Genomic DNA, 27627 nt, shown 5'->3' on the forward strand with positions numbered 1-27627 from the left:
TCTTCCTGATTAACTTTCAGGTTAAAACTGTGTTTATTATATGGCATTGGAACAACTGTTCCTTTCTAGATCTTTGTATACTGCATATCTGCTTTTTATGTCTGTGTTTCCATTGTTTTGGTGTCTTCTGATGAACTATAAACTGTTAAATTCTGAGCTTTGTGAACTAAAATAATGTTTTACATATAACATTTTATCTTATGAGATCAACCATTGAAATTTTTGTATCTCTAGAAGAGTGGCTTTTTTCCCCCCAAAAGGTGTGGCACAAGGTTCCAGGAAGTTTTGCTGGAGCTGACAGAAAGAAAATGGGAGTCTCAGGCTTTCCAGTCCTACTGGTTTTGTCACTTAACAGTACTTTTCTCAGAGGAAGTAGTGCCAGCTGTGGACATGGAAATAATACTACACTATGTAGTGCTTCTAGTGCTATTCTAGTACTATAAAATTTGAATCACGCCTGATACTACTCTTAAAAATAAAAAAATGAATGGGTGGGGAGGGGAAAGAAGATACAGTAATGAGTGAACAGGTTCCTAAATTTAAATAAATGTGTGTCTTTATCTGATTGTAATATTTGCATCTGTGTACCTTGAGTTCATTTTCAGTAAAACACACAACACTGCTGTAAAAGGGTGTTAAAACCAGGTATCAGCAAGTTATAAAAATTGTTCCTGTAGCAAGAGGAGATATGTTTACTTCTATGTACCCCAGTCTATCACAAGAACCTAAAGGATGCAATGGACACTGAGACAGCAGGGCAGTTCTAAAACCATGTGTATTTAGTCTTGTATGTATTCCTTTTTAAGCTGGCAATGGTGCCTTCTTTTCATAGCAAACCTGATTTTTTCTTACCCCATCATACTAACCCTCTTCCCCTACAGAAAAGCATGCTTCAGCTGAAATGCAGCATTCTGTGTATTTGTGTGTTTTATATAACTTCATTGGTGGTTGGGGTTTTTTTGTTGGTTGTTGGGGTTTTGGGGGTTTTTTGGAGTTTTTTTGTGTTTGTTTTTTTTAATTCTTGGCTAGAGGAAGTCATACCTGCAGTCTTTATGCTTATTTTGTGGGTGGATGTAGGTTCATTCGTATGCAGTTTTTAACTTGGTGCTTGGTAGCAATGATAGGCCTTCCTCTGGATTATTTCTGTACTTCAGTTAAGCTGTGGGAAATTGACAGTAGGTGCATTAACTTCATCTATGTATTTCTCAGCTGAACTGCAGTCAGCTCAGTGCAGGCTCAGCTTTTGCTCTTGTAGTTTTAAATGCAAGTCTAGTTCAAAGATTCTCCCATGTTAAAATTCTTTATCTTGTATGCTCCTGTGCAAGATAATTCTACCTGAGTTCAGAGGGAGTAACTAGTATTCAGTGAGGCAGAAGAGAAATAGTCCTTGGCTTGTCCTTGAACTTAAAATAAGCAAATAATAGGCAGCTTTCTTATTGTGGAAAATACATGTATCTGGGTTAAGGCTATCTCTGTGTATATATATATATATATATATATGTATATATACACACTCTGATTTTATTTTGACAGGAATGTTTTGATCCTACTATGCAGTTGCATTTTGTTCATCAAGCACCACGTACCATTCCTCCTTACGTCTCAAAAAATGGATCAAGCCTTGGAGATTTGCTAATAGGCTTCTTCAAATATTATGCCACAGAATTTGAGTAAGTAATAAGATCATTTTAGTGGTTTAGAAGATATGAAACTTTGATTCCTTCTATTCAATATAGCAACACTTTATAACCCTTGAAAGAAAGAAAAGCAGCAGTGCAGGAGGGGTGACTGAGAGAGAGGAAGGCTATGAGTGGAAAGGCTAAATGACAGTAGGAATGCCAGTAAATTGTCTGATATCTTCTACTTAGCTATTCTTTCTTGTAAAATAGTTCCCAAAAGTTAGAGAGCTTTGTCCTTTTAAAATTGCTGGTGTTTGTTATACTGTTACACTATTCTATAACTGCTTATTCATATGTGAGATCTGTTCTTAGTTGTCATTTACGGCATCAACTGTGATATGAATTATTTGGACCTTGAGGGCTGTGCTTGTCTTTTGTCATACTTGAGTCAATGGAGGTAACTGGCCAGGTGGCTCCTTACTTTGATCAGAATATAAATCTGTACAGGCTTCACCTAGTGAAGAATTCTCTCATGTATAGTTGTTTCACTCACATTATTGGTTTACTAGAATCTGAGTTCAGTTTTGGCATCTGGACTTCCTTATATAAAAGGAGAAGCTTAAGTTGTGAGGACATCTGAAAAAGCCTTAAATTACAACTGTTTTGCCAAATTGTTACTCATGTACTTCTGAATTTCTTAGAAAAAATGCTTGTTCTTATAAATTATCAAATGGTTGTATCTCAATCAGCTTGAAGATCTTCTAAATAACATCTGAGGCAGTTGTTTCATGCATATTGCTGTCCTGCGTATGTGCATCATCTCCATTTCTTGGAAGGAGAACAAAACAGCCAATTGGATATGCATAATTTTGGAAGTGTTCATAATTTACTTTAATATAAGAAGTGAAAGACTATAAAATCATTAAAGCATTTCTGGGGTGTGCATCACATGTAAAATATGTAAGCTAAATCCCTATGGCCTGTAGTAATGCATGAACCAACTGCGTTTTGTGCATGCTTAAGCCTGACTGAAAGATTTTCATGTAAGAAATTTTCTTTCAATAATCTCTGCAGATAAGAGAATGGTCTTTTGTCTGAAATGTTTCTCCTGACTACTTGTCTTTTCAGCTGACAAGGTGATGTTTACTAAAGAAGCAAATGAGAAGACAGTGTTGGGGGATAACCTTAGATTCTTAATTTGTGTGGGATACTACATGAATCTTTTACTACTTGACTGTACAAGCTGTTAATCTTCTTATATATGAAAGTAAATATCCGTTAAGGAATTTTCTGGTTTGCCTATGCAAAGTACCAGAGATGATCTGGTCTAATTACAGGAAAAATACCTAGTTTGACTTTTTTGGGTTGGGGTGCTTGTTAACATAGTCAAGACCAGATTTCTGCCTAAGTTGGTGGCTGGTCCAGAATGACTTCATTTTTGTCTGCTATTAGAAAGGATATGCTAAGACATATGCAGACCAAAAAGTCTGCAGTATCAGTGTTTGAGCTGATTGCAATCCCTAAATACTATTTTTCTGATGATTATAAATCAGGAAAAAATACTGCTTAGATTTATTCATAGACACACAGAGGAGCTTCTGCATAAGAGAAAGCTTGAAAAAGTAGATAGTGAAGATAGGATAGTTGCTGATGTCAAGAGAAGAAACTGTTTCAAAAAGCAGCTGAATAAAAAGAATACCTGATGTGTTCTTTTGGTGTTCAGTATCTGTTAAGTATTTAATCATTTCACTTGTGATATTCTGTTAAAAAAAAAAGAAAAAAAATACCAGTAAAAACAGCCATTAGAATTCCTGTGTTGAAAATGCTGCTACATAGCTGAGAAATCATTTGAGGAAATTATGCACTTAATGCAGCAGCCTTTATTATTTTTAACTCTTTCTGCAATGGAAATAAAATTTAGTCAAGTGTACAGTTTATCTGTGTATCCCTTTCAACTATAAATCCTCTGAAAGGAATAGGATTGATAGTAAAATTCCATGTTACTTTCATTGACTGGAGAAGACAAATAAGTGCACCATAGGGAGGAACATGAACATGGTGCTTAAAAAGTTTTGTGTGTGTGATAGCCAGCCAGTGAAAGTAAAAGTAGTCTCATGCTAGCCACAGGACCTTTCATCTTTCCTTTGAAGTTGCTGATGGGAGCAACAGTACAAATGAGAATGAGGGTAAGAATGAAATACATAGAATCACAGAGTAATAGAATATACTCAATTGGAAGGGACTCATCAGGATAATTGAAATCCAGCTCCTGGCCCTGCATGTGATCATCCCTAACTAAGATTCATTCCCTAAGACCCTGTGCCTGAGAGCATTGTCCAAACACTTCTTGAACTCTGCCAGGCTGGTGCTGTGACCGCTTCCCTGGGGAGCCTGTTCCAGTGCCCAGCCACCCTCTGGGTGAAAAGTGCTTTCCTAATATCCAAATTAAACCTCCCCTGACTCAGTTTCATGCTGTTGCCTTAAGTCCTGTCATGAGAGTGAAGAGATCGGGGTCTGCTCCTCCTCTTCCCCTCATGAGGAAGTTGCAGACCGCAATGAGGTCTCCTCTGTCTCCTTTTCTCCAGGCAGAACAGACCAAGTGACCATAGCCACTCCTCGTACAGCTTCTCCTCAAGGCCCTTCATGATCCTTGTGGTCATGCTTTGAACACTCTCCAATAGCTTTATGTCTTTCCTATACTATGACACCCAGAACTGTTCCTAGCACTCGAGGTGAGGGAGGTGAGGCCACCCCAGTGCAGAGCAGAGCAGGACAATCCCTTCCTTGCCCAGCTGGTGATGCTGTCCCTGATGCCCTCAGGACATGAGTGGCCCTCCTGGCTGCCAGGGCACTGCTGGTTCTGTTCAACTTGCAAATACAGCCAACACAGGGCTCTCATAGTTCTGTCTTTCATGGAAGAACTAGAGTTAGAGTGTGAGTGTTCCTTTTCTTTGCTGTAATAAGTAGTTTTTTCACTGTTTGTTTTCCCTGTGAAACATTTACTAGTGTCTTTATGCACCAAAATTCCAAGATTGTATTTCAGACAGTGTGACTGTTAAATGAGGCTATATTTTTATGATCTGTACTGGGCCACTGAACTTTCCCTGTTGGACTGTCATGTGTTTGATGAAAAGATTGCTTCAGAGATTGTGACTTCAATTTATGTAAGCTCCTATCTGTGGAGTAGGATGCACTACCAGATTTGATACACAGGAACTGTTTTTCTGAATGAACAGCATGCAATCAAGAATGATCAGATCATGTGTAAAGATCATAATTTTGAACGGAATAAATCATTGAAGCCACCCGTCTAGAATGTTTTAACTACTGATCTATTTTACATGTAATCATCAGGAAGTTAAGAGAAGATGGAGATATATTGTTTTAAATTTCTCCCGCACTCTAGCAAAGGCCATTAGGTATTTCAATTAAAATCAGTGATTTTTTTTTACTTGATGTAGGACAAGATGGGCTTAAAGAGTATAGCAAAGGAAGAAATAGGAGCTTTGCATCCTGTGCAGTCATGCATAAGTCCTTGTGCTGTATTTATTTTCCCTTACGCTTTTAAACTGTTTAGTGTATTTAGACTATAAGGTGTTTCAGAAAATTGTTTTTCCACAGTCTTACTCTAGGGTTTTCAGTGTGTCCATAAGAAGTAATTTTTGTACCTCTTTATCCCTGTCCCCAAAGAAATGTGGTTTGGAAATTGCAGCATGTATTGGAATAGCGCACCCTATGTGGTAAAGCCCGTTTTGCCTTTATGGTTGTATATTTATCTTGCCATTAGAGTTCAAGTCTGTAATGCTTCTTATGATACAGCTGGCTATGGTAGTGACTTCATTTTAACTTTACCTATTTAAAATTGTCCACTGATTAAGTAGTGAATGTAATCAAGAAAAAAGTGTAGATGTTCCCCAAAGCAAGTATTTGGAAACGTGTTTACCAGCCCCTCTGAAGGAGGTGTCTGATTTCAATTCTGCAGCTGTGAGTGAAGGCAGCAGGTTTTCACTTGGCTGTCTCCTTACAAAGTGAGACCTTGAAGCAAGGCATTGCTCACCTGAATTTATTCTTTGTGATTACTTCCCTTAAATTTACCATGGCAGGTTAAGTAGCAGTTGTTTAAGATCATTCACTGATTTGTTTATGGTGCACATGGTAAAAGCTTGCTTACATTTTAATGACCAGATATAAAATTTCAGCAAGAAGTTGCTTGCAGCTCTTTTCACAATAGAATGAGTTAGGTAATAAAGGGATCATTTTTAATACTATGTTGAATTAAATATATTTGTAACTTGTACCCATCATACTGTGTGTATACAAGTGGCTTTGATTTTAAGAATGCTCTGGAAAAGAAAAGTTTTTTTTCCTGTTTGCACTGTAGTCATACAAACACCTGAAAATGCCTACTAGTCTCCTCCTTTCAAATACTTGCCTTTGCCATGAAGATGACATATCTAATGCATTCAGTGAATACAGAAATAATTGATAATTGAAGTAGCTGTTTAAATGGCAGTGTTAATTCACAGATAGAAAATGTGTGCAGGGAGAGTATCTGCTTTATGTTGGCAACAATGAAGTTATTATATGCAAGCCAAAGTGGCTAAAATTGACACACAAATAATTTGCTATTCATAATTAATTTCTAATTCAGTATGATCTTGGTACCAAGACAGTTCTGTATGACTGTCAGATAAAAGAGTTGTTTTCAAATTTAAATTTCAATTTTAAATAAAAGGCTTTTAAGTTTCAAATTTAAATAAAAGGCTTTTTAAACAGCAAGAAGTGCCAATTTTTTGTTGCTTTTTGCTTAACCAGTGTATTATAAATGCATTTATATTTTTGCTGAGGGATCAAGTATAGCCTAGGAAGAAAATAATTCAAGAGAAGAATTGCTGTTTCAAGTGAAACAGTCCTGCCTTGTTAAACCAAATACACATCAAATACTTCTTTGCATGACTTTCTCTCTCTTTCTCTCTCTCTTTCTCTCTCTCTTTCTCTCTTCCTCCACTGGCCTGGATCTCTCATTTTTAAGTAAGGCTTTAAAAAAAGCAAACTGTAAGCTTCTGCTCGCAACATGTGTTCTTGAGCAGCGGTTTAAGCTTGTTTGATGCTCTAAGCACAGGGGGTTTGTCTTTTGTCTTTTTGTGTGTGTGCACTTGGGGTTTTTGAGCAATTCATCTGAATTAAGCCTATATTGATGGTTGATTCTTAAAAGACATGATAGGAAAGTATTTGATGCTCCCTATTTATCACAAAAGTAGTCTACTGTGGGAATTAAGGAGAGGAAGGATTATGGGTTAGAATGGAGGCTTTAGTGTACATTGAATTCTAGAAAAGATCATCATCATTACTAATTTTCTAAAGGATATATTAAGAGAATGCTGAATATACACACTGAGGTATCCTAGATCTCTTCACGTGCTGTGTCCTGCCTTTTTTAAAAATAGGCCCTATTCATAGTGTTAAATATTTGTGTTCTGTGAAATTACAGTTATTGAAACAACTGAGCTCTATAGGAGGCTTTAATTTTGAGTTGTATTCAAGATAACTTGTAAAATTACAGTCAGTATTTTTAGCTGACTTGACATTGTTGACTTAATGGAGTTACAACAGCAGATCTGTGGTCTAGGGAGGACAGAATTCTTTCAGATTTAACTGATGAATGAACGGATGACTATTTTAATTTACAGTTGATATCTACAGATTTACTGCTGGTGGTTGACATACCCAGCCTAGCTCCTCTGTCAGTTAAGACAGATAAGACTAGTACAACTGGAAGCATACTGCCCAGCTATTTCTACCCATTTAGTCAGGACATATGGTGATGTATTGGTGATCCAACTGTTCACTGATGTGGTGGCTCCTGGGTTTGCAAAATCATCAAGATTAGAAGAGACCTTTTAGACCATCTAATCCAACTTCCAATGCAGCACCACTGTAATCACCCCTACAACATATTCCCAAGTACCACATCCAGACATCTCTTGGGCATTTCAAGAGATGGTGATTCCATCATTTCCCTAGGCAACTTATTCCAATGCCAGTTTACTCTTGCAGTGAAAAATCGTTTTCTAATACCTAATCTCAACCTCAACTAGTACAATTTGAGGCCATTTCTTCTTTTCCTTGACACATGGCAGAAGAGATTGACCCCTACGTGGCTACAACATTCTTGTAGTTCTTGTAGTTCTCTCTTGTAGAGAGAGTTGAATTCCTCCTTGAGCTTCCATTTCTCAAGAATAAAAAACGCCGTTTCCATCTGCTCGTCATAGGACATGTTTTCTAGACTCTTTCCCCGCTCTTCTTTCAACAAACATCAGGACCTCAGTGTGTTTCTTGCAATAAAGGGCAAAAAACTGAACACAGCATTCAAGGTGTGGCCTCACCAGTGCCCAGTACAGGGGGCCAATCCCTGCCCTGGCCCTGCTGGCCACAGCATTGCTGATCCAGGCCAGGATGCCATTGGCCTTCTTGGCCACCTGGGCACAGCCTGGCTCATGTTCAGCTGCTGTCACCAGCACCCCCAGGTCCTTTCCAGCCACTCTGCCCCAGCCTGTGGAGCTGCCTGGGGTTGGTGTGACCCAAGGACAGGACCCAGCACTGGGCCTTGTTGAACCTCACACCATTGGCCTCAGCCATGATCCAGCCTGCCCAGATCCCTCTGCAGAGCCTTCCTGCCCTTCAGCAGATCAGCACTCCCACCCAGCTTGGTGTCACCTGCAAACTGATTGAGGGTGCCCTCCATGAGATCATTGGTGAAGGTATTAAACAGGACTGGCCCCAGTACTGAGCCCTGGGGAACAGCACTGGTGACTGAACACCAGCTGGATGTAACTCCACTCACCACCACTCTCTGGGCCTGGCCATCCAGGTACTTACTCATTCAGTGAACAGTGCACCTGCCCAAGCCACTAGCTGCCAGTTTCTCAAGGATATTGCTGTGGGAAATTGGGAAATGGTGTCAAAGGCTTTGCTAAAGTCCATGTAGACTACATCACAGCCCTCCCATATCCACTGACCAACCTGATCTCCTTGCCACAGAAGGAGATCAGGTTGGTCAGTCAGGATCTGCCTTTCATAAACCCCTGCTGGCTGGGCTCAGTCCCATGACTGTCTTGGATATGGGATGTGATGGCATGCAGGATGAGCTGCCCTCTTTAGTTAAAAGCAGCTGAAAGGTGGCTGGGTAGATGAGAACATAAAACTGGAAGTGGGTTTTTTTTTTGGCTTCCATTATGTTTGGGATATTGTTGTGCCAAGTGTTATAAAGATGGTGGCACATCAAAAGGCCCTATAATCTGCCTGCTGTTCCTGTTTAAATGTGGTAATTTCCATGTTTTGTTGTAAAGCTGCCTGCAGAAAGTAGTAGAGAGTTGTTGTACTTGCAGATCTAAAATTCATCATATATAAAGTATTGAAACTTTCTAGTAATAGAAAGTTTCCTTTCACAAGGAAAGGTTCCTTTCACAAGGAAGGCCTATGAGCAAATTATTTCTACATATCTTTATACTATTGAGTGTTGTTTATGGAATGCAGTATGTGACTTGTCTACACTTATTCCTTATATTTCTTTTCTTCCTACAGAAAATTCTGAAAAATTTGACTCTGTAATTTATTTTGAACTTGGAAATAAATGTAGGTCACAATGTAAATTGTCACAAAGTTTGACATTGTTAGTAGAAAAATTCCATTGTGAATATATGTTACTCATGGATAGCTGTGATGCTCTGTTTTGGAGATGCTTTTTGTACTTGAAGTTCTGTTAGTAGAAAAGTTTTCTTGTTTCCTACTCATGATGTTAAACTAAATTACTCATTATTACTAAATACTGTGATATCCAGACTTATAACATTGCAATCTGACAATTTTTTTAGTGTAAACTGATAATTTGAAGATAACTAAGAGTTAAAATTTTTTACAAATTGTTTTCCTTTTCTTTAGTTGGAGCCATCAAATGATATCAGTTCGTGAGGCCAAGGCTATTGCAAGACCTGATGGTATTGAATGGAGAAACAAATTTATTTGTGTAGAAGGTAATACGTGAAGCTGCATTATAGTTTTTAAGTGTTAAGGCATTAAATACATAAATCTATAAATTAAACTTTACCTTGGTTGTGTTTTGAGAAATATATTGCATGTGTGCATTATGTAGAGAAGGAAGTATAACCAATGTAAATAGTTTGTAAACAATCCCGTCAAAAACATTTGAGAAGGAAGCTTAAGGTCTAAAGTGTTTAAAAATAGTACTCCTGACCTTTTCTTCAAGAGCACTCTTTGCCCTGTTACTTTTGGACCAGGGTTTAGGATTTTGATAAGGAATAGCCTTTATGCCACTAGTGTGTGTTTTTCTGCTCCACAAAAATAGTTGTCAGTTTTGCCGAGTTTGAACTTCTGAAAAAACACAGCAGGCACATACTCAGATTATTCTTGAAGAATATGCTTTGTTCTTGCAATGTTCTGGCATTGCACTGACTAGGTTATGTATACGTTGATCTCCTTGTGGGTACTATTTTTGGCTGGCTAGTGAATATAGGCTTTGTGCAGAGACTACGTGATGCCTTCCAGAACTGGAGGGTAAACCCAGGCTACCTGTTGGAGTTGCAGGTCTCAGCTGTCTCAGTGCAGAACTGAGTAGGAGCACTGTACAGACAACCAGATTCATGTGCTAGTGACACCTTTCAGCTGCCGTGGGGAATGTACATGGAGAAGATGAGCAGGTAAGCATACATAGGAGATGAAGCTTGCAGTAAGGAAAGAGAAGATGATAAGCCAAGAGAAGGATTGAGATGTTAGGAGAATGAGGACAGACTGAAGGGGCTGAGAGTTGCTGGGTAACTGGAAACAGTTGTCACAAAGGGAGAGCTGGCCTGAGCCCTGGCTGCAAATTAATGAAGGCTGTTTGACGTCACAGGATGAAATAGGAATATAACTTGAACAGGAGACAAATGGTATGGGGAAGGTTGTTAGACACTGAGAAGATTTTGCTGGGGTAGGAGGAGAATAAGTCTGTTCATCTGTGGATGAACAGACATTCTTCAAGATTGATAAGGTTTAGGGTTGGGGTATGTATCTACTCTCCTGCATTTGTGCTGCTCTGTGCAGAGAATCGCCTTCAATCAACTTCACCTGCTTGTGAACTTGGTTATTCTGTGGTCCAGAGCTCATGGACTTGGCCATAGTCATATGAATGTCAGTGTAAAGCCACATGATGGGATTCCTGTTCTTTATTTGACCCTTTGGGAAAAAGTCAACAGTTATAGGAGAAGAAGAACACACTGAAATATAGTTGCATTGGACTCTGTGGTCTTAGAGTTAAGAAATGTGAGAATTAGAGTATCTGCACAGCTGAAATGATTCAGAATAGCGTAGTGAGGCACTGCCAAGGCTCTGGTCTGAATGTGGGAGGTGGGAATGCTGGGCTGCTATGTTTGCTGCTGTCACGTGATGCTGATCCACTGTGTTGCAGGGGGCTGTGTGTTTGAAGCTCTCAAGTATTTTATGACATTACAAAGTGGTTGAATAATTAGGTTCTCTTTCTACCAGGCTGGAAAATAGAATATACATCAACATAGATTGGTTACATAGAACTTTTCCTTAATGCTTTTGCTTTTGAACTATTAAAAAAGTCAAAATTATCTATAGGTGATATATCTGATTCCTTCCTTGGTTCAAGACCTAGTGGGTTTAGCCTCACAAACCAACTTTTTTACTTCTGATTTGGGAGGGAAAAATAAAATCTACTTTTGCTCAAAGTAGACTTCATGTTTATAACAGCTGTTAAACCGAACTAGGTTAACAAAGTATGTACATAAATTTCTGTGTACTTGAGAAGAAGATTGCAAAAGTTAGGTAAACATGCCAATATATTCTGTTTTCCAAGTCTTTGTCAAATTTTCCTGTTCACAGAATACTATTGCAGTAATTGGTACTATTGCATTTATTTTTAAATATCTAAAATGTACTTGATAAATTACACAAGTCTGTGCCTGCAAGTTTCCACAATTCTGCATATAGTACTGTATTTAGATTAGCTCAAGAAAAACTGTATTGTGTTTTAAATGTTATGGGCCTTAAGGCTGATTCTCATATGTATTTCTGCTGTTAGAGAAACAAATATAGTAGAGATGCTCTTTCCAGACACTTTAAAATATGATAGGCTTTTACTATGATGGGGATACAGTGATACAGAGAACCCTGCTTTTAGATATTTTGAACAATCCTTGTCAGAAGCTCTAAATGGCTATTAACTATTCCAGTTTCAGTTTAAATCTTGTCTGTATCAAGTAATATCAACTACTGTCCTGTTGGAGAATAGGAAAAGCTAGAAATGTGGCAATTTTATAAGATAATTACATTGATAATAGTTTAGGGAAATCAAATCAGAAGCCACCTAAGCTGTACCTGATTCATATTTGTAGTTTCAAGTCTTTCAGATCCAAATGCTAAAAATAATTTAAAAAAATAATTCCTCGGGCTTGGTTAGCAGCAGTTCTGGAGCTCTGTGATACTATATATTTTTGTTTGGAAAAATGATTCCCTTTAGTCTTTCCCTCAAGCATCAGTGTTAAAGCTGTGTTACTTTTTTGTTTTAATATTCTCATCTCTGTGTTTGAAGAAAATAACTTTAAACAAACTCTTACTGTCTTGATGGTTAGAAAATATAGTGGTGTAAAGAGTAGCTGATTGTAAAATTATTCTTGCTGTGCTTCAGAGAACCAGTTTGTCTTTTGACAAACAGTAAATAGGCAGGAATATTAAAGGGAAGATGTGTTAGCTTTTGTGCCCGGAATGCCTTTTTTTCCACAGATGGTTTGAGAAGATTGTACAGTTCAGCCCTTGTGGCTTTAAAATATAAATATGACTTGACTCAACATAAAGGTCCTAGCATTAAAAAAGCAGTTACCATCACATTTATGATACACAAATAAAATGCTGTAATTGTTCACATAGTATATGTGAACATGGAGTTCTTAATTATACTAGATCACTCTCTCAAATAATGAGACTGATATTAGAGGACTGTGTATGTTTTATTTGGTTTTCAGTTTTTGTTCTAAACTAGAAGTATGATGCATTCTGAAATAAGAGAAGTTTGCCTGTAACTGTCCACTGAAAACTAGGTAGTTTGAAGAGAATCCTTTTAGAAGATTGCTAAATACAACATTTATTGCATGAAAAAAATTCTTAGTGAATTTAAATAGCTAGCAGAAATAAAAAAGCCGTGGAGCATGTACCAAATTTGAAATTCCAGTCTCCATGAAGGTACAAGCCCTTCTGGTGTCTGTGTAATGCTTTATTTTGCTATACATCACTGTCTGAATGAAAGTAATTCATAACCAACTTGACAAAAAAAAAATCTACCTGATCTGACAAATACTTCTGTGTTTCTGTGGTCCTTGAGGACTTCCATACATTCTACCAGTGTGAAATACACAATATTACCTAAATAGTTCTCTATTAAGGAAAAAAAAGACTATAAAATCTGTTCTGTAGCACACTGTAATGAATAATTTTTTAGTATCAATTGCTTTAATGTTGGCAACCGTATCAGTAGCAAGAACTACTTTTTTAATCTTGCAATTAAAAAAGTTCCAAACTATTAATTAATTTAGGATAAAAAGGGAGGGGGGAACATCACATTGATTAATCATCAGTTAGAAAGTAGAACCCCCAAATGGTTAACTTATGAACCAATATTGCAGAATAGGTGTGGTGTGATAAAGGTATGAGCAGTTGGTATGTCTTATATTAAAATTATACTAAATATTTTACTATATTCTCAGTATTTCACTGAGAAACTGTTGAATGAGATTAATCTAAAGTGAATAGTTCCAAGAGTCTCATGTCTCATGTGTAATAAGTTTCAAAATATTTTAATATGCAAAATCATAGTCTGATATGTTATCACAGACTATTGAGCTGTAGCAGATAATTACTACTGCATAGTACAATCATAGTATGCTTCAACACATAATAAGCTGAATTTATTAGAAATTACATATCATTAAAGCATTCATTGAATCATAGAATGGTTTAGGTTGGAAGAGACTTTTAAGTATCATCTCTTTCCAACTCCCCTGCCATGGACAGCGACATCTTTCACTAAACCATTTTTCTCAGAGCCTTATCCAACCAGGCCTTGAGCACTTCCAGGGATGGGGCATCCATAGCTTCTCAAAGCAACCTCTTCCAGTGCCTCATCACATTCACAGTAAAGAATTTCTTCCTAATATCTAGTCTTAAGCTTGCCCTTTTTGGTTTAAACCTATTCCATCTGGTCCTATCACGACATGCTGTTGAGAAAAGTCCCTCTCCAGCTCTCTTGTAGGCCCCATTTACATACTGGATGGTGCTATGAGGTCCATCCCAGAGCCTTCTCTCTAGATGGATCAACCCCAGCTCTCTCAGTCTGTCCTTGCAGAAGAGGTGCTCCAAGCCTCTGACCATCTCTGTGGCCTCCTCTGGACTCCCTCCAGCAGGTCCCTGTCCTTCCTGTGCTGGGAGCCCAGAGCTGATGCAGCCCTGCAGGTGGGGTCTCAGCAGGGCAGGGCAGAGGGGCAGAATCCCCTCCCTGGCCCTGCTGCCCACCCTGCTCTGGATGCAGCCCAGGACACGTGTGGCTCTCTGGGCTGGGAGTGCCCATGGCTGGGGCATGTCCAGCCTCAGCCACCAGCACCCCCAATTCCTTCTGGGCAGGGCTGCTCTGAGTGACTTCTCCCAGTCTGTAATCTTGTCTGGGATTGTCCCGACCCAGATGCAGCACTTTGCACTTGCAGTTGTTGAACTTTCATGCGATTTGCATGGGCCCACTGCACAAATTTGTCCATGTGCCTCTGGATGGCATCCTGTCCTATAGTGTCAACTGCACTGCTCAGCTTTGTCTCTCTGACAATGTTCTCCATTCAGAGCATTCAGAGAATTCAGTGTTGGGGTGTTTTGGTTTTTGGGAATTTTTTTGGGTTTTGGGGTTTTTTGGTGGTTGGGGTTTTTTTTGTTGTGGTTGTTAATTCCCTCCTCCTTTTTATTGGTTTGTTTGTTTTGTCTTGGGTTTTCTTGTTCTTGTGGTGGGGCAGTTATTTTGTGTTATTGGTTCATTTAGTTTAGTTTTGGTTTGGGGTTTTTTGGTAAGTAGAAAGAAAGCTTGAGAACCAAAGAGGAATTGAGTATTTAAAGCACTTTTGGGAAGCAGCTTGACCCTACTTTGTTAGACAACCAACTCTAGATTTCTTTAACAGTTTTCATGTTTGATTTTGATCCTCCAGAGCCCTTTGATGGGACAAATACTGCTAGAGCTGTACATGAGAAACAGAAGTTTGATATGATCAGAGGTGAACTTGCACAGGTAAAAAGTAATCTCATGTAATTTTTCTGGTCACTTTGTTTTTCAAGATAGTTTTACTGTCTTGAAAATGCTAGTCATTAAACCTGCCTGTTTCTGATGTTTTATAGTTTGTACAATAAGTAGTAAAAATGCATGTTTTTAAAAATATGTGGAAAAATCATTTAAGAGTATTCTTTAATGTCTGCCATTAAACTTCAGGTTTACACTGAAATGGGTACTCCAACTAGTAAAAGCCCTCTCTCTTAGATTTTCTAAGATTTTCTAAGAGTGTGTGTAAAATTCTAACAGTGGTTAAGACCTTTAAAGTTAAACTTTTTTTTCATTCATTAATTATTTTTACATGAATTTGAGTGGTAATAGATAATATTTTATTCTTCTTACAACCCCTTTTTTTAATAAATATCACCACCAAAATAATGGGGGTTTTCCTATTTTTAATATCTTACTTAGGTGGGTACTTTTCTTTAGGGAGATCACACTCATAATTTTAGAACATGAGTACTTCAAACATGAACTTTCACTGTCCTAGTCAGGGGAGGAAAGGACACTTTGAAACAAGGGAAAATTTAGACTTTGGTTAAGCATTTTTCTGAAAATTTTTGGTATCAACTCTTTTATGCTTCTCTCCTATCATAGGCATTGCATAGGTATTGCAACTCAAATTCTAGGTTTCTGAGATCTCTGACTATTTTTTATGTAGCTGTGACTAGGGATTCGTGCGTAGAACTGGCTTCCAACTTTAACCGGTTAAGACTTCCCTGTTCAGCTGTCCTTGGAGGTTCTTGTTTACTCCAGTTATTCGTGTCTTCAAGTACCTTGAAGGCTTCTCCAGCAAAACATAATTCAATGCCAGATACTTGTAACAGAGCAAACGCTAAAAGAGACACCTTAGTCATTTTCCTTGTAATTCTCTTCAGAAATGTTAATAAGTTTTTCTTTTATTTAACCATGTTAGCATACAAAATACTGAATCATTCATATACTGGTACATAAAATAGTTGATTTTGTGAATCTGCTTAAGTCACATTCACAAAGTGGTTTGGGCTCTCACGGTACTCTGAAATCAGAGTGAAGTTCTCTTTCCAGAGTTTTCAGTTAACAAAATTTATTTCAAACCTCTGTGGTTTTCTGAAAAATGTAAGTAGATGTTTGATCCTAGCTGTCTGGAAGCAATATACTAGAGTGAAACAGCCCAGAAAAATGTCCTTTTTACCAGATACCATAAGAATGACAATTGCTCTAAAAGTGCAAGTACTTTTTAATATCCTGCACTATTTTTAAAAAAGCTTAAGCAATCTGTTTTGTCCTTGAGAGGATTGTTCTTCTTGTGGTTTTCTTTACACATTGGAGTGTAAATGACTTCTGTATAAACACAGGAGGGTCATTGCAGTTGTTTGCAAGCTCATGGCATAGCAGATGTCCTGAAACTCACACTGGAACACAGAAGAAAGTTGAAATAACCTATTTTAGAGACACATCTGAGTTCTGGAAATGACAGTGCATAACATCATTTATTGGGGACTTTGACATGTGTGAATTTGGGACAATTATTTTGCAGTTAGAGTACCAGTGTAATGCTTAAATATTGCTAACATTTCTGTCTCCAAAAGTCCAGTCTGTTACCTTCCTCATTAGTTCATTGCGTTTTGTGTATTTTTGGATTTTGCTTCCCTTTAAAAATCCCAAAAACAAATGAACAAAAAATACCTCAACCCACAAATTTTCTTTTCAAGAAGGGGAAAAAAATCAGGCTTAATTTTGTGGCACTTTGATGCTTACTGTTTATAATGCTATTTAAGTTTTAAAGCAAAGATTATATAGTCTTTTTTAAAAAACCTTGTGTGTTTTTTCCTCAGGCTTGGCAGTTATTACAAGAAAAGAAAGACCTGAACTGTATATTGCCTTTAAAAGCAGTCAAACAGAAAAGATAACTGGCTTCTTTCATTTTCCCTTTTTTTGGGATCCTGCTGAAATAAAGAACGGTGTCAAAATCAAGAGGCACTCACCCCATCGTTTTATGACCTGTTCTTCTCTGTAAACTTTTGTTAAGGAAATGTTTATAAGGATGTGGCATATTTTATTATCAGTATTTGTTAATACAGCTCTTCAAGATACGCTTTCTGAAAATGCTTGCATTGTTGACTTCTAGAAGAAACTCACAGCAAACAAGAAGAATACATCTATTTTAAGGGAAGAAGTATGGGGATATACTGACTTGTTTCCTGCATGATTTGTGTAACCGTTATTTCAGACAGATTTAATCATGAAAGATAGACATTCAAAGTTAAACCATGTGCAAATCTGACTACATTCTTGAGGCACTGTGCACTACCAACTTCTTGATGAACAGAGTCTGTGCTTTACATCTGCTGAATTGCAGTATGCACTTCTGCTCAACTTTGCACTTTCCAGTTTTATTTCACCTTTACTTGGAATAACAAGCAACTGTTTATGAAAATGAAGCTAGATTATGGTTGGTAGTACTCTGAATATCAAGAACTATAATCTAAACCAAAATTTTCAAGCAATAGTTGTACTATGAAGAAGTGTAAGTAAAAAAGCTCAATTCAATGCACATAAATGCTTCACATTCACATAGAGTAGAAAGGAAAATTTTTTGTGCTTCCTTTTACGTATTTGAAGTAATAGTGGTGCCTCTTTTGGAGAAAAAGACCAAATCAAAATCAAAACACCTCACATCAGTGCTGAAATAAGCTGGGCTTCTCATTTGATTTTGTGTAAATGTTTGTGAATTGATCAGCTACTGTAAATTGAATCTAAGTAAGTAATATTGAAAATTATAGTTCTTCCAAAAAATTGCAAACCTTCTCTTAGACCTCCTATAGCACAATTTGTGTCTCTCATATATTTGTTATTGAAGACCAATTAATTTTTAAGGTTGTATTTACCACTGAAGTTGAATTCGTACTTCCATTTTTTTAAGTTTAATATTTTATATGGTGTCCAGTGAAATAAAGTTTATATATGGAAGATACGGGTTATTTTTCCAATTTATGTTATTTTGTACTGCATATTTAAAGTATTTCCTATAATTAAGTAGAATAGGAAATGCCCCATGAGCTAAGGCCCATGTTGCAATTCATCAAGATCTGTCATGGCTATTCTGCTGTACATCTTGAATAGGCAAAAGTTTGGTTTATTTCTTTCTCTGACAAGATTGTGAAAACTCTTCTAACCGTAGAATAACAAGTATTATGTCTTCTTGTGCAAACTATTAAGTTCTAGTTTATTTAGAAGTTCAAAGTACTGTAAACTATATGCCTGATGTGAGATTACTTCCTAAACACTTTGTCATGGTCTACTGTATGTAGAATTTTGTCTTTTTTCTGCAATTGACTTTTCTTCTTAATTTTAATTGTCTTTCAGTTTTAATATGACTCCAGCAGTCCACTGAAATGTTCTTCCTCCTTGCATATGTTCACCCTCACTGCCCTTTTTCTATAGGATGGTAGACTTGAGTGTCAGTGAAACATTCACTTTGATTCACTTTATGTAAAACTGAAGCACAAGATTTTAGGACAGGATGATGTCCGGATTCAAAGATGCTCTACAAGCTCTATGTAGATTCTGGGAAAAGAGAATGTTGGCTGTATCTTCTTAAAAAACATGTTGGCTATATCTTTGTCTAGAAAATTTAAAACTTTCCCAACCTAGAATAAATAAGAAGGGACATAAATGTTTAAAGGTGGTTTAAATGTATTTTAAGCGAGCTGAATGTGAGAAACAAAACTTTATAAAAGGCATAAAACTTTCTTATGAGTTTGTATTGCATCACCTAATATGTCAACATTTCTTACACCTTAAATTAATGCTTCATGTTTAATTTAATTCCTAGCTGTTTTTAAAAGGTTAGTTTAAACATAGTGGTATTTTTGAGCTACTCTATAAAAATGCCCTACCAATTAAGTGGTATTTTTAATACAAGGTAAGGTCTGTAACTACAACAGTCTGTGTGTTTCAAAAGAATCCTTTTGAATTTTTTTCTGAAGTTTATGTCCTTCTGATAAACCATGTCTGTAACCAGAAAATCTAGATGGTAGTTTTCCCCAATTTTTTTGAACAGACCTGGTGATAGCATATTTGTTAAATAGTGGGCTGCAACTTTTGTCAGAAAACTTCAGATGTAATACCACAAAGTAAATTGCTTGGGGAGAGTGGGTAGGAGCTGGACTTGAACTTTGGATTCAGTTCTGTATAGTCTCAAGTCTTTTGAGGTTTAATGACCTGTGTTTTCATCTCTGGGCAAGTATTCAGAGTAAAAAATTCACTAATGGCTACCATAAATTTTAGTGTTAGGGTAAAATTTTCAACTTTCCTCAGCTTAAAAATAAAAACTTTTACCTTCTTATCCCTTGGCATACATCCTGGCAGGAATAGTTTTTTCTAAGAGCTCTTTGGTAAAAGGTATTTTTTGCAACTGACCAAGGTGTCAGTGTGTGTGCAAGATGCTGTCTTCTTTGGAATTTGTTATTGCCTTGAAATAAAACTGGTTTAGTTCAGCGTTTCTATTTATTTAATTTTTAAAATTATTATTCTTGACTACTCATTTTGGCATTGGGTTTTCTTGTCTGTTCTCACCTCATGTGTCAGAAACCACTAGTGTCTTCTAAATTAACTTGTTCAAAGGTGCACAGTAGGACCAAACGTTGGCAAGAGCTTCATATTTGGTGACAGTGATGCAGTACTGGCATAGGCTGTGCACTGTGAAACTTAAAGTTTCTCTTCTAGCTCTTGCTCTCACTTGTCCTGAAATGTGAATATGTAAGTGAACTCTCAGTACCTTTAGGTGAGTTGACAGTATAAGGTGTTACTTTTTAAAAATCCCTCACAAAGAAATCAGTATAAATCAATTTTAAGACTCACACTGCAGGATGACATGTTCATTTGGGAGAAACGGGGAGTGATGATAAAAGGATGTAAGATGATTTGTATAAAACCTGAAGTTAGCATTTGTGAGCACATTAATATTTGTGAATCCCAAACATTTATTTGGAACTAGTGCTTTACTTGAACTTGTGTTACTGGACTTGAGTCACAGTATATTTGATGTTAAATTTAAGTCCATCACAGAATGTCACTCTTGATTTATTGTACTGTACTGCTACGGGTTGTCCTGTGTTTTGTGGTTTGTGGGGTTTTTTTTGCCTTGTTCTCTGTAATCCTTGTGTTTTCAGATATAAATATTTCCATTGATTTTACTGAGTGTGATGCTTGTCTGAAGAGCATGAAAGAATGTGCGATTTTGGTCCATTTACAGGTCAAATTCACTTGTGAGAAGTACAGATGAAAATAATTGAAGGGTTTCTGGTAAAAGAGTACTTGCCTTTCTCTTGCTGTGCTGAAGACTGAATCAAAACTTGTGCAATGTATGTATGTTTCATCTATAAGCATTTCTGGAAGACTTGTAAAGCTCTCACCTTCCACATGAAATTTAAGGAAGAGTACTTCATAGTCTTTACATTTTGCTGTGTACACTGTCTATGCTCATGATGAAATGTAGAGTTTAATTTAGTTTAATATCTGTTCCAAAATACACTTTTCAAAAAATTACATTGTCACCTTGTAAATTGTGTATGTCACTGTGTAGGTCAAGAGAGCAGAAAGACCTGTACAAACTGTTTAGGAATGTCAGGAGAATTTTTATTTTGTGTGCAGAGATAGCTTGTAGTCAGAAGTACATGGCTGGGTGTTTCTATATTTACAGCACTTTTAAGGAAGTGTTTGCTGATTGATTTATTACCAGATATTTATTTGAAGAACAATGAAAAAAAAAAGCTGGGGGCATTGGAGTTATACTGTGCAAACAGTTGTTTATACTTGAGATATCTTGGAAGTTCTTTACTTAGAATCAGGGGTTTAATGCTTTTCCTCCTCTTCTAATTTTTTTTTTTAAAATAAAGTCATTATGTTGACTAATACGATGGGAAATATTTCTGTTTTGTGTGTGAAAAGCACTGCATTTTTTGTAAAATGCAGAATAATAAAGCATAAATGTGGCTTAACCTAAACTCTGCATGGTGGTATAGTATGTCTTTGCTTTGTAATTGGTTCAAGTCCACTCAAATAGGAAGTTTTAAATGTCCTGTGATTTAGCACATTGATAAATTGAGGGTTTAAATACATTCCTTTTGCATGGTTAAATACCACAGTGCATCTGATAGATCTTACAGTATGGTATTAATAATTAAATGTGTTTGTCAGAGGCTCATTCACTAGTTACTGTATTTGACCTTTCCAGTTTGAGCTTGAGGCACTCTGGGTATTCTCCAGGGCAGAACTTTTGAAATGTACCTTTTCTGAGGCCACAGATAAACCCTCCTTCTGCTTCATCTGTACCATCCACCCCAAATTTGCTAGAGGTGACTGGGGAAGGTCTGCTTGGCCCCCTTCCTCCCTGCTGCTGCCTGACTGCCCTGTCTGCTGTAGAAACAACTCTATGGCAGCAGCGCAGGCGAAGGGGGAGAGCAGCTGGAGAGATGGCCACGGGGCCACGTGTCCTGGCACTGGGTTGGTGCTAGGAGACAGAGTAGGAACAGCAGCGACTCTGCGCTGTAACTTTGCTGCCTTCTATTTAAAGACTGCCCTGAGTCAGGAGAAGTGAGTGCTACTGGGGATGACAGTTGCTTCAGGCAGCCCTGGGGAGGACAGGGCTGGGGGTAAACATCACCGGCGAGGGCCTGAGCAGGGAAGGGAATGGAGGGCTCCCGCGGCTCTGAGTGTGACAGGGCATCTGAGACTTCGTCCTTCATAGGAGATGAAGAAGAAGAGGAAGAAGAGGAAGAGGAGGAGGAGGAGGAGGAGGAGGAGGAGGAGGAGGAGGCCATGGACCCAGAGGAAGCAGAGGAGCTGACTAATAGGTATGTTCCCCCAAAGGATTTATAGCCCCAGAGGGAGCTGGCAGCTCTACCCCAAAGCATCATCCCCCAGGAGATGCCAGGATTGGAGTCCCATGGTGGTTTATTGACTTTTCCCCCTTCCCTTACCCAATTGCTGTAGATAAAAAAGGAGGGAGTAGAGGGCTGTAATATTTTTTTCAGATGAGTATGGCTGTAATTAAATTTTGTGTGGTAAGCGCCTACCCCGAGTTCCCTGAAAGCTTTTCTATTTAAAGATCCTCTGATGTGCCAGCTCAAGTGGCATCTCCTTCCACTCCTCCCTCTCTGGCTGACTCTTTGTCACATATGGATCTTAAATGCTTTGCAGATTTGCTTGTCAGGGAGAAAATGCTCAAAGATTATAATGGTGCATTAAAATTGGTTCCTTTTTATGGCCCTTTATTCCTTCCCACTTGTCCCTCCCTCTTCAGTTTCTTCTTTCCTTGAAAAGGAAAAATTTGTTGTACATGTCTCCTATTGCTGGTCATGATTTGTAAGGCTGATTTTTGTGGTGGAATGGGAAATATTCTATCCCTTTGATCTTGATGTTTTTTCTCTTAGTATTTTTGTTTTCCTAAGTCTTCCACAGAAACAGTTTATTGTCCTGTGATTGCTTTCCTACCGTTAGGAATGTAATGAGCAAGGCTGTGGCCCAGTGCCCTGCCCAATGGTCTTGCGCAGGATGCAGAGGTGTCTGCAACCCGGTCCAGTCAGACAGACTCTGGCTGTGCCAGCACCATTGGTTTCATAAAGAGACCACAAGGCCTGAGAGTCCCCCAGCCCATACCAAGTCTCAAGATTTCTTCCTTGTCTTGAGCAGACCCCATCAGTTTTAAGTGGATACTGTAGAAGAACCTAAGATGTTAATATTGGTAGCTTGAGTTTTTTCCAGAAACCCATTTTTTAAGAAACATGTCATACAGTTCCTAATACCTCTGTGCTGTGAAGCCATCTGCATTTACCATCACTCCATGTGAATCACAGTTCAAAGTGCTTTCTGACATTGCTGATGGTCACTGGAGAAAAAAGATGGCAGTGGGGAGCTCTCTGCAGCTTAACCTACCCAAAGTGCTGCAAGAACAAAAGCCAAATGGGGAAATGTATCCTAGAACTCTAGGAAAACCGTTCTGGAAATAAAGAGCTAGTTTCTCACAATGAGGGGACACCTGGTGTGTAATGCTGCTTTATTCTCAAGGGAGATGTTAGCTTTTCAGTCCTGTACTGGCAGAGAGAGGGATTGCATGCCAATAAAACAGTTTGCACATGGCTGTATCCCTGCAAGAAAACCAGCTGAAGTCCATGGAGTGGAGCTTCTCACTGCACACAGCTAAACTGTGATTTAGAGAAATAATTATTAATAGAATCTGGAATTAAATAGCTAATAATAAAACTGAAATTGTAAAACACAAGTAGGAATAACTAAAAAGGGAGTGAAATCTGTAGCCTCACAGTTATTTACTGCTTGTGCTGAGAGGATGACTTTACCATGGGTGCCTTTTAGCAGCTCCTCACAGATGGGTCTTGCTTCTGGCAGGCAACCTCTGCAATGCAAACTTGGGCATTGCATCTCAGCACTTACTTAAATCACAGCAAACATTCCCTTTAGCTCCCAGTTATATTAAACACAGCGGAGTTTTTCTCTGTCCTTAACTGTCTTACTAATAAACAGGTCATAGTCTACCAGAGAGGTTTTTAACAGCTATGCTAAGTGGTAACTGAGCATATATAAATTGGTTAGTTTCATTAGGTTAAAGGAGATGTAAAATTTTGGGTTCAGCACAAATATGGTGACTGCAACAAGTGCTTAGCAATAGCTTGGAAAAGTTAAATAACTGACTTTTTAATTGCTTAGATGTTGTCACAAATGTCAGGAGGGTTGTTGAGCTTCAGGCCTCCTCCTGTGATCAGTGCCTGGGCAGAGCTCCTGGCAAGATAAGACAGGTTGAGCCCCTGGGGCATACTTACTCAAGCCGTGAGCTAATTATTTGTTGACAAACAGGTTTTCAAGCTCCCATTGCAGAACAGAGTGTTTTGAGTGCATGGGCTTTGAAAACATAGCTTAGAGGAGATGTAACTAATATGCAAACTTGGCTGAAGGCAGTTTGTCCCGGACCCTGCTGCCATCAATTTATATTTAACAACACCAAGTTCTCTGTTGCTGCTGCTTTCCTCCTTTGAATGCAGTTGAAGAGTGCAAGTCAGCTTTCCTGCTGACTCCTTTTTCTGCCTTTCAAGCATGTTAAATAGTCTCATACCTAATTTATATGAGAATCATGCAGGAAGATGAGTGCCCCAAGGTCAGGAAGCACCTCTGTGAAACAAGTAGAAGAGCCCTGGTGTTCCTCTGAGACACCAGGCCCTGAGCTCTGATCAAACCACTCTGCTTCCACACTGTGCAGCAGCTGCAGCAAATAAAACCCCAAAAGCTGCAGCAGAAAGGATTACTTGTCTCAAAATTACAAGGCATGCATGTGAAAGGCAGAAGAGTTTGAGTTTCATGTCTTTATTATCCTTATTAATGTAATGTTTAAATAATTTGGTTTCCTAGCGCACTTTTTTATAGAAGTAATGAGACTAACATGCAGCATCAGAACCTATTAAAAAGATGGGATAAGGGTTTCATAACCCTGTCAGCACAAAACCGCCAATGATCTGTATAGCACCCGTACAATAGTTTCTTGCCTTTGGGCATTTTACTGTCTAGGATAGATGATCATGGTAGATGACTTCTGTTTCTAGCTCCATGTATCCAATTAAACACCTGAATGGGGAAAATATTTTAAATACTGTGTTTGTTAAGGCAAGCATGAGTAGGAAGTTAACAGGTTTTAATTTTCATATTGGTGATGGTGAAAATTAAGTCTAACTAAAGTAAAATTGTTTACTGTTTAACTGGTTGACATACCCACTGGAATATCTGTGTCTCTAACAAACATGTGATGGGTGAGCTGTTCTGACACAGTTCTGTCTTTCAGACCATTCTCAGCTGATTTCCTTCTACAGTGGGAATGTCTCTGGATGTGTCTGTGTGTGGGGTTTACATAAAAATGGCTCTGCAGCCAACTTAAGTGTTACCAGACAGCTTGTTTGCCTGGAATAGGTAAATAGCATTTCATCTGCTTGTTTAGTGTTTACCTATAACCAGTAGAAGGGGAGAAACATGGGGAGAAAGTCCTTAAGTTCTGGAAGGGGTTGAGTTCTTTTGTTTTATTAATGAAGCAAGCAGTCCTTCCACAAGATCAGAGGTGTCATTTATAATGATTGATGAAAATGAATATAAAGGGAAGCACAGTGGAGAAGGCGTCTTCCTGCCATGTGGGGGATGCTGCAGCATCTAGGAGAGCAAAAGACTGGAATGATAGCAAATGGATGGTGAGAAGGAAGGGGTGGGGAGTACTGTGGATTTGTCTTCCAAAATTAACAATTACCATACCCTACCCAAAGCAGAGAAAGACATGGGGAAAGCGTGTGTAATTTTAGATGCCTCTAGATGAGGCAGTGCCTGGCATGGGCCAGGGTGGAAGAGGCTGGCAGAGCTGTTCTTTTGCCACCTGCAGCAGGGAACATGAGAGAGATAGGAAGCAGAGTTGTGCGGGCCATTTCAAGCACATCACAGCAAAGGCTTGAGCAAAACGTAACTGAGCAGCTGAATGGGGCAGAATGCTGAGGTGGGGGCATTGAAGAGGGGAGGGTGCAGCCAGCCCCCACTTGCTCCCACAGCTGGGCATTCCATGTTTTGTTTCTCTTTAGCTTTTTGATTAAAACTGAGTCCTTAATAAAGGCCTGTGTTGCATAGGGCTCTCAGACTCAAGAAGTTCCCCATTGGGTCTCAACTGAGTGATTATGTACCTGTGTAAAGGAAGTGTCCCACCCAGAATGAAGTGTTTGGTACCTGTGCTCCCTCTACAACATGGTGGAGAATCCAGAATGCAGGAGCATGGCAGGCCTCTGGGAATGGAGGTGCTGTGGGTCTCTCAAGCAGCATCTGATCCTGCGGATGGCAATGACACTAGGACATGGTGTCTGGAAAACCAACTAGGACTACAGCAGGTGGTGTTCCTTCATAAGAGATGGAACAAAACGTGTGAGACAAACCCAGGTCCTGGCTCCCAGCTACTCATATAAATCCCAGCTTTGTAGCTGGGCAAGCAGCTGTCTTACTGTTTTCAGATAGTAGTTCCTTTGAATTTCAACAGATGCATGAGCCACTTTGTTGCCAGACAAAGCATCATTAATTGAAAGAAGTCAAAGGTGGAAGGCTGGGTTTGAAATTATGTCTTTCTGTAGCTCCTAGTTCACTTAGCCTGAAGAAGATGGATGAGCTGTAGCCCTGGGAAACACAGAACAATAGGTAGAGACCTTGCTGAGCATACTGATTGCTGTAGGGGGAAAGGGGCACCCTGGTAAAGGCAGAAATTACAGATATGTACAGAATAGAAACACAAGCACGGAGAAGTGCTTCCTTCAATTGGGAAGACAAGCTGGCAATACCAATTTCCACCACTGTGCCTGAAGTAGGAGCTTTCAGAAAATGAGATCTTGTCTGTGCAGATTACAGACATAGGTTGACACCTTGGTCATTTAATCTGTATTGTTTTCAGCTTGTGAGAAATTATGCAGCAAACAGCTACAATTTTTATTATATCAGCAGTGGCAAGGTCTAATACGAAGACGATAAAGAGAGGCTAGGGAGAATTTTAGAAAGCTGATAGGCTGGCTACATGTATATCTCATAGTACTGGTGTGCACAGGTGGGTAGACCCCACTCACTGTGTAAACACAACAGCAACTGGGGAGGTGAAAACTCTTCCCTCATATGATTCATAAAGGAACATTTGTGCAGCCTGCCAGGCTGGACTAGAAACCTGAAATCCTCGTGGACATAGCACAGAAGTCATGAGAAGCAGGGAGCTGTGAGAAGCAGGAGGAGGCAGGAAGAAAAATCTGGATTTGAGCTATTATGGCAATAAAACTGGTTGTCAATGTCTCCAAGACTAAGAAAAGGTTTAAGTCAATGTCCTAGAAGTGAAATAACATGCTGATGATATAAATGCCAACAGTAATGGGCGTGAAATGTCTACATGGAAAAAAGACAGCACTGGCTTTTGCCCTGGATGTCAGTGGCTTCATATCTACATTTACGAGCTCAAACATTGCAAACATCTCTTTCCAGTGGCAAACACTTCCTCTGACTAGAGAGGGGTCTTTCAGCTACTACTGTGCAGATTGTAAACAGTTCATAAAAGGGCAGCATTTGAAGTGCTTTGGAAGTAAATGTTTGAGTTCCACATCTCTCATTCTGGTCTTAAAAGTGTAAAGCACTATCTCCTCACACTGTAGAGAAATATGAACTGTAACTAGTTTGTGACCATGAAAATGAGATAATTATGTATGTTATTTAAGCTTTTTGCATAGGCAGGGCCAGGGCAATCTATATTATTTATTAATATCAGCTTGAGTGGGAGTGCTGCTCTGTTCTGTATGAAGGTCTATTTAATTGCACCAAGTAGTGCAGAAAATAGGTTTAAAATATAAGAATGATTTAGAAGTTGAAAAATGTTAAAAAAAAATTATTCATCTATTATTGTAGACTCAAACAACTGAAAACTTCCTTGGTAGTATTGCTATTGATTTTTCTTTTCTTTTTTTTTTTTTTTTTTAATTTAATCATATTTTGCTATGTCCAAGTAAATGCTAAGCCATGGAACTGGAAAAGGAAAAACTAAGAGAAAAATTGGTATGAATGTGTTCTGCTATACCTCTTTCTCCA

General features: G+C 38.5%; 2 protein-coding genes across 5 annotated transcripts in view; both read left to right on the top strand.

Moving 5' to 3' along the window:
* Window positions 1-20990, top strand: part of TENT2 (terminal nucleotidyltransferase 2) — a 44761-nt gene extending 23771 nt beyond the window's left edge. The window contains exons 12-15 of one of the 3 annotated variants that reach the window (XM_054651663.2): window positions 1534-1670; window positions 9561-9652; window positions 10224-10336; window positions 14882-14961. In XM_054651663.2, the coding sequence (XP_054507638.1) occupies window positions 1534-1670; window positions 9561-9652; window positions 10224-10288 (294 nt within the window). In that variant the 3' untranslated portion in view covers window positions 10289-10336; window positions 14882-14961. Of the gene's footprint in view, window positions 1-1533; window positions 1671-2747; window positions 6402-9560; window positions 9653-10223; window positions 10337-14881; window positions 14962-16817 lie in introns of those variants that run through there. The other 2 variants (XM_054651662.2, XM_054651666.2) reach the window with 2 other exon arrangements.
* Window positions 20991-21675: 685 nt separating this feature from the next.
* CMYA5 (cardiomyopathy associated 5) overlaps window positions 21676-27627 on the top strand; it is a 45936-nt gene continuing 39984 nt past the window's right edge. For both annotated transcript variants that reach the window (XR_013180018.1, XM_054652609.2), the window contains exon 1: window positions 21676-21839. Coding sequence is in view for 1 of the 2 variants with exons in the window: in XM_054652609.2 (XP_054508584.2) it covers window positions 21676-21839 (164 nt within the window). In the remaining variant the exon portion in view is untranslated. The remainder of the gene's footprint in view (window positions 21840-27627) is intronic.

Source organism: Agelaius phoeniceus, chromosome Z, assembly GCF_051311805.1.
Source record: "Agelaius phoeniceus isolate bAgePho1 chromosome Z, bAgePho1.hap1, whole genome shotgun sequence".
NCBI lineage: Eukaryota > Metazoa > Chordata > Aves > Passeriformes > Icteridae > Agelaius > Agelaius phoeniceus.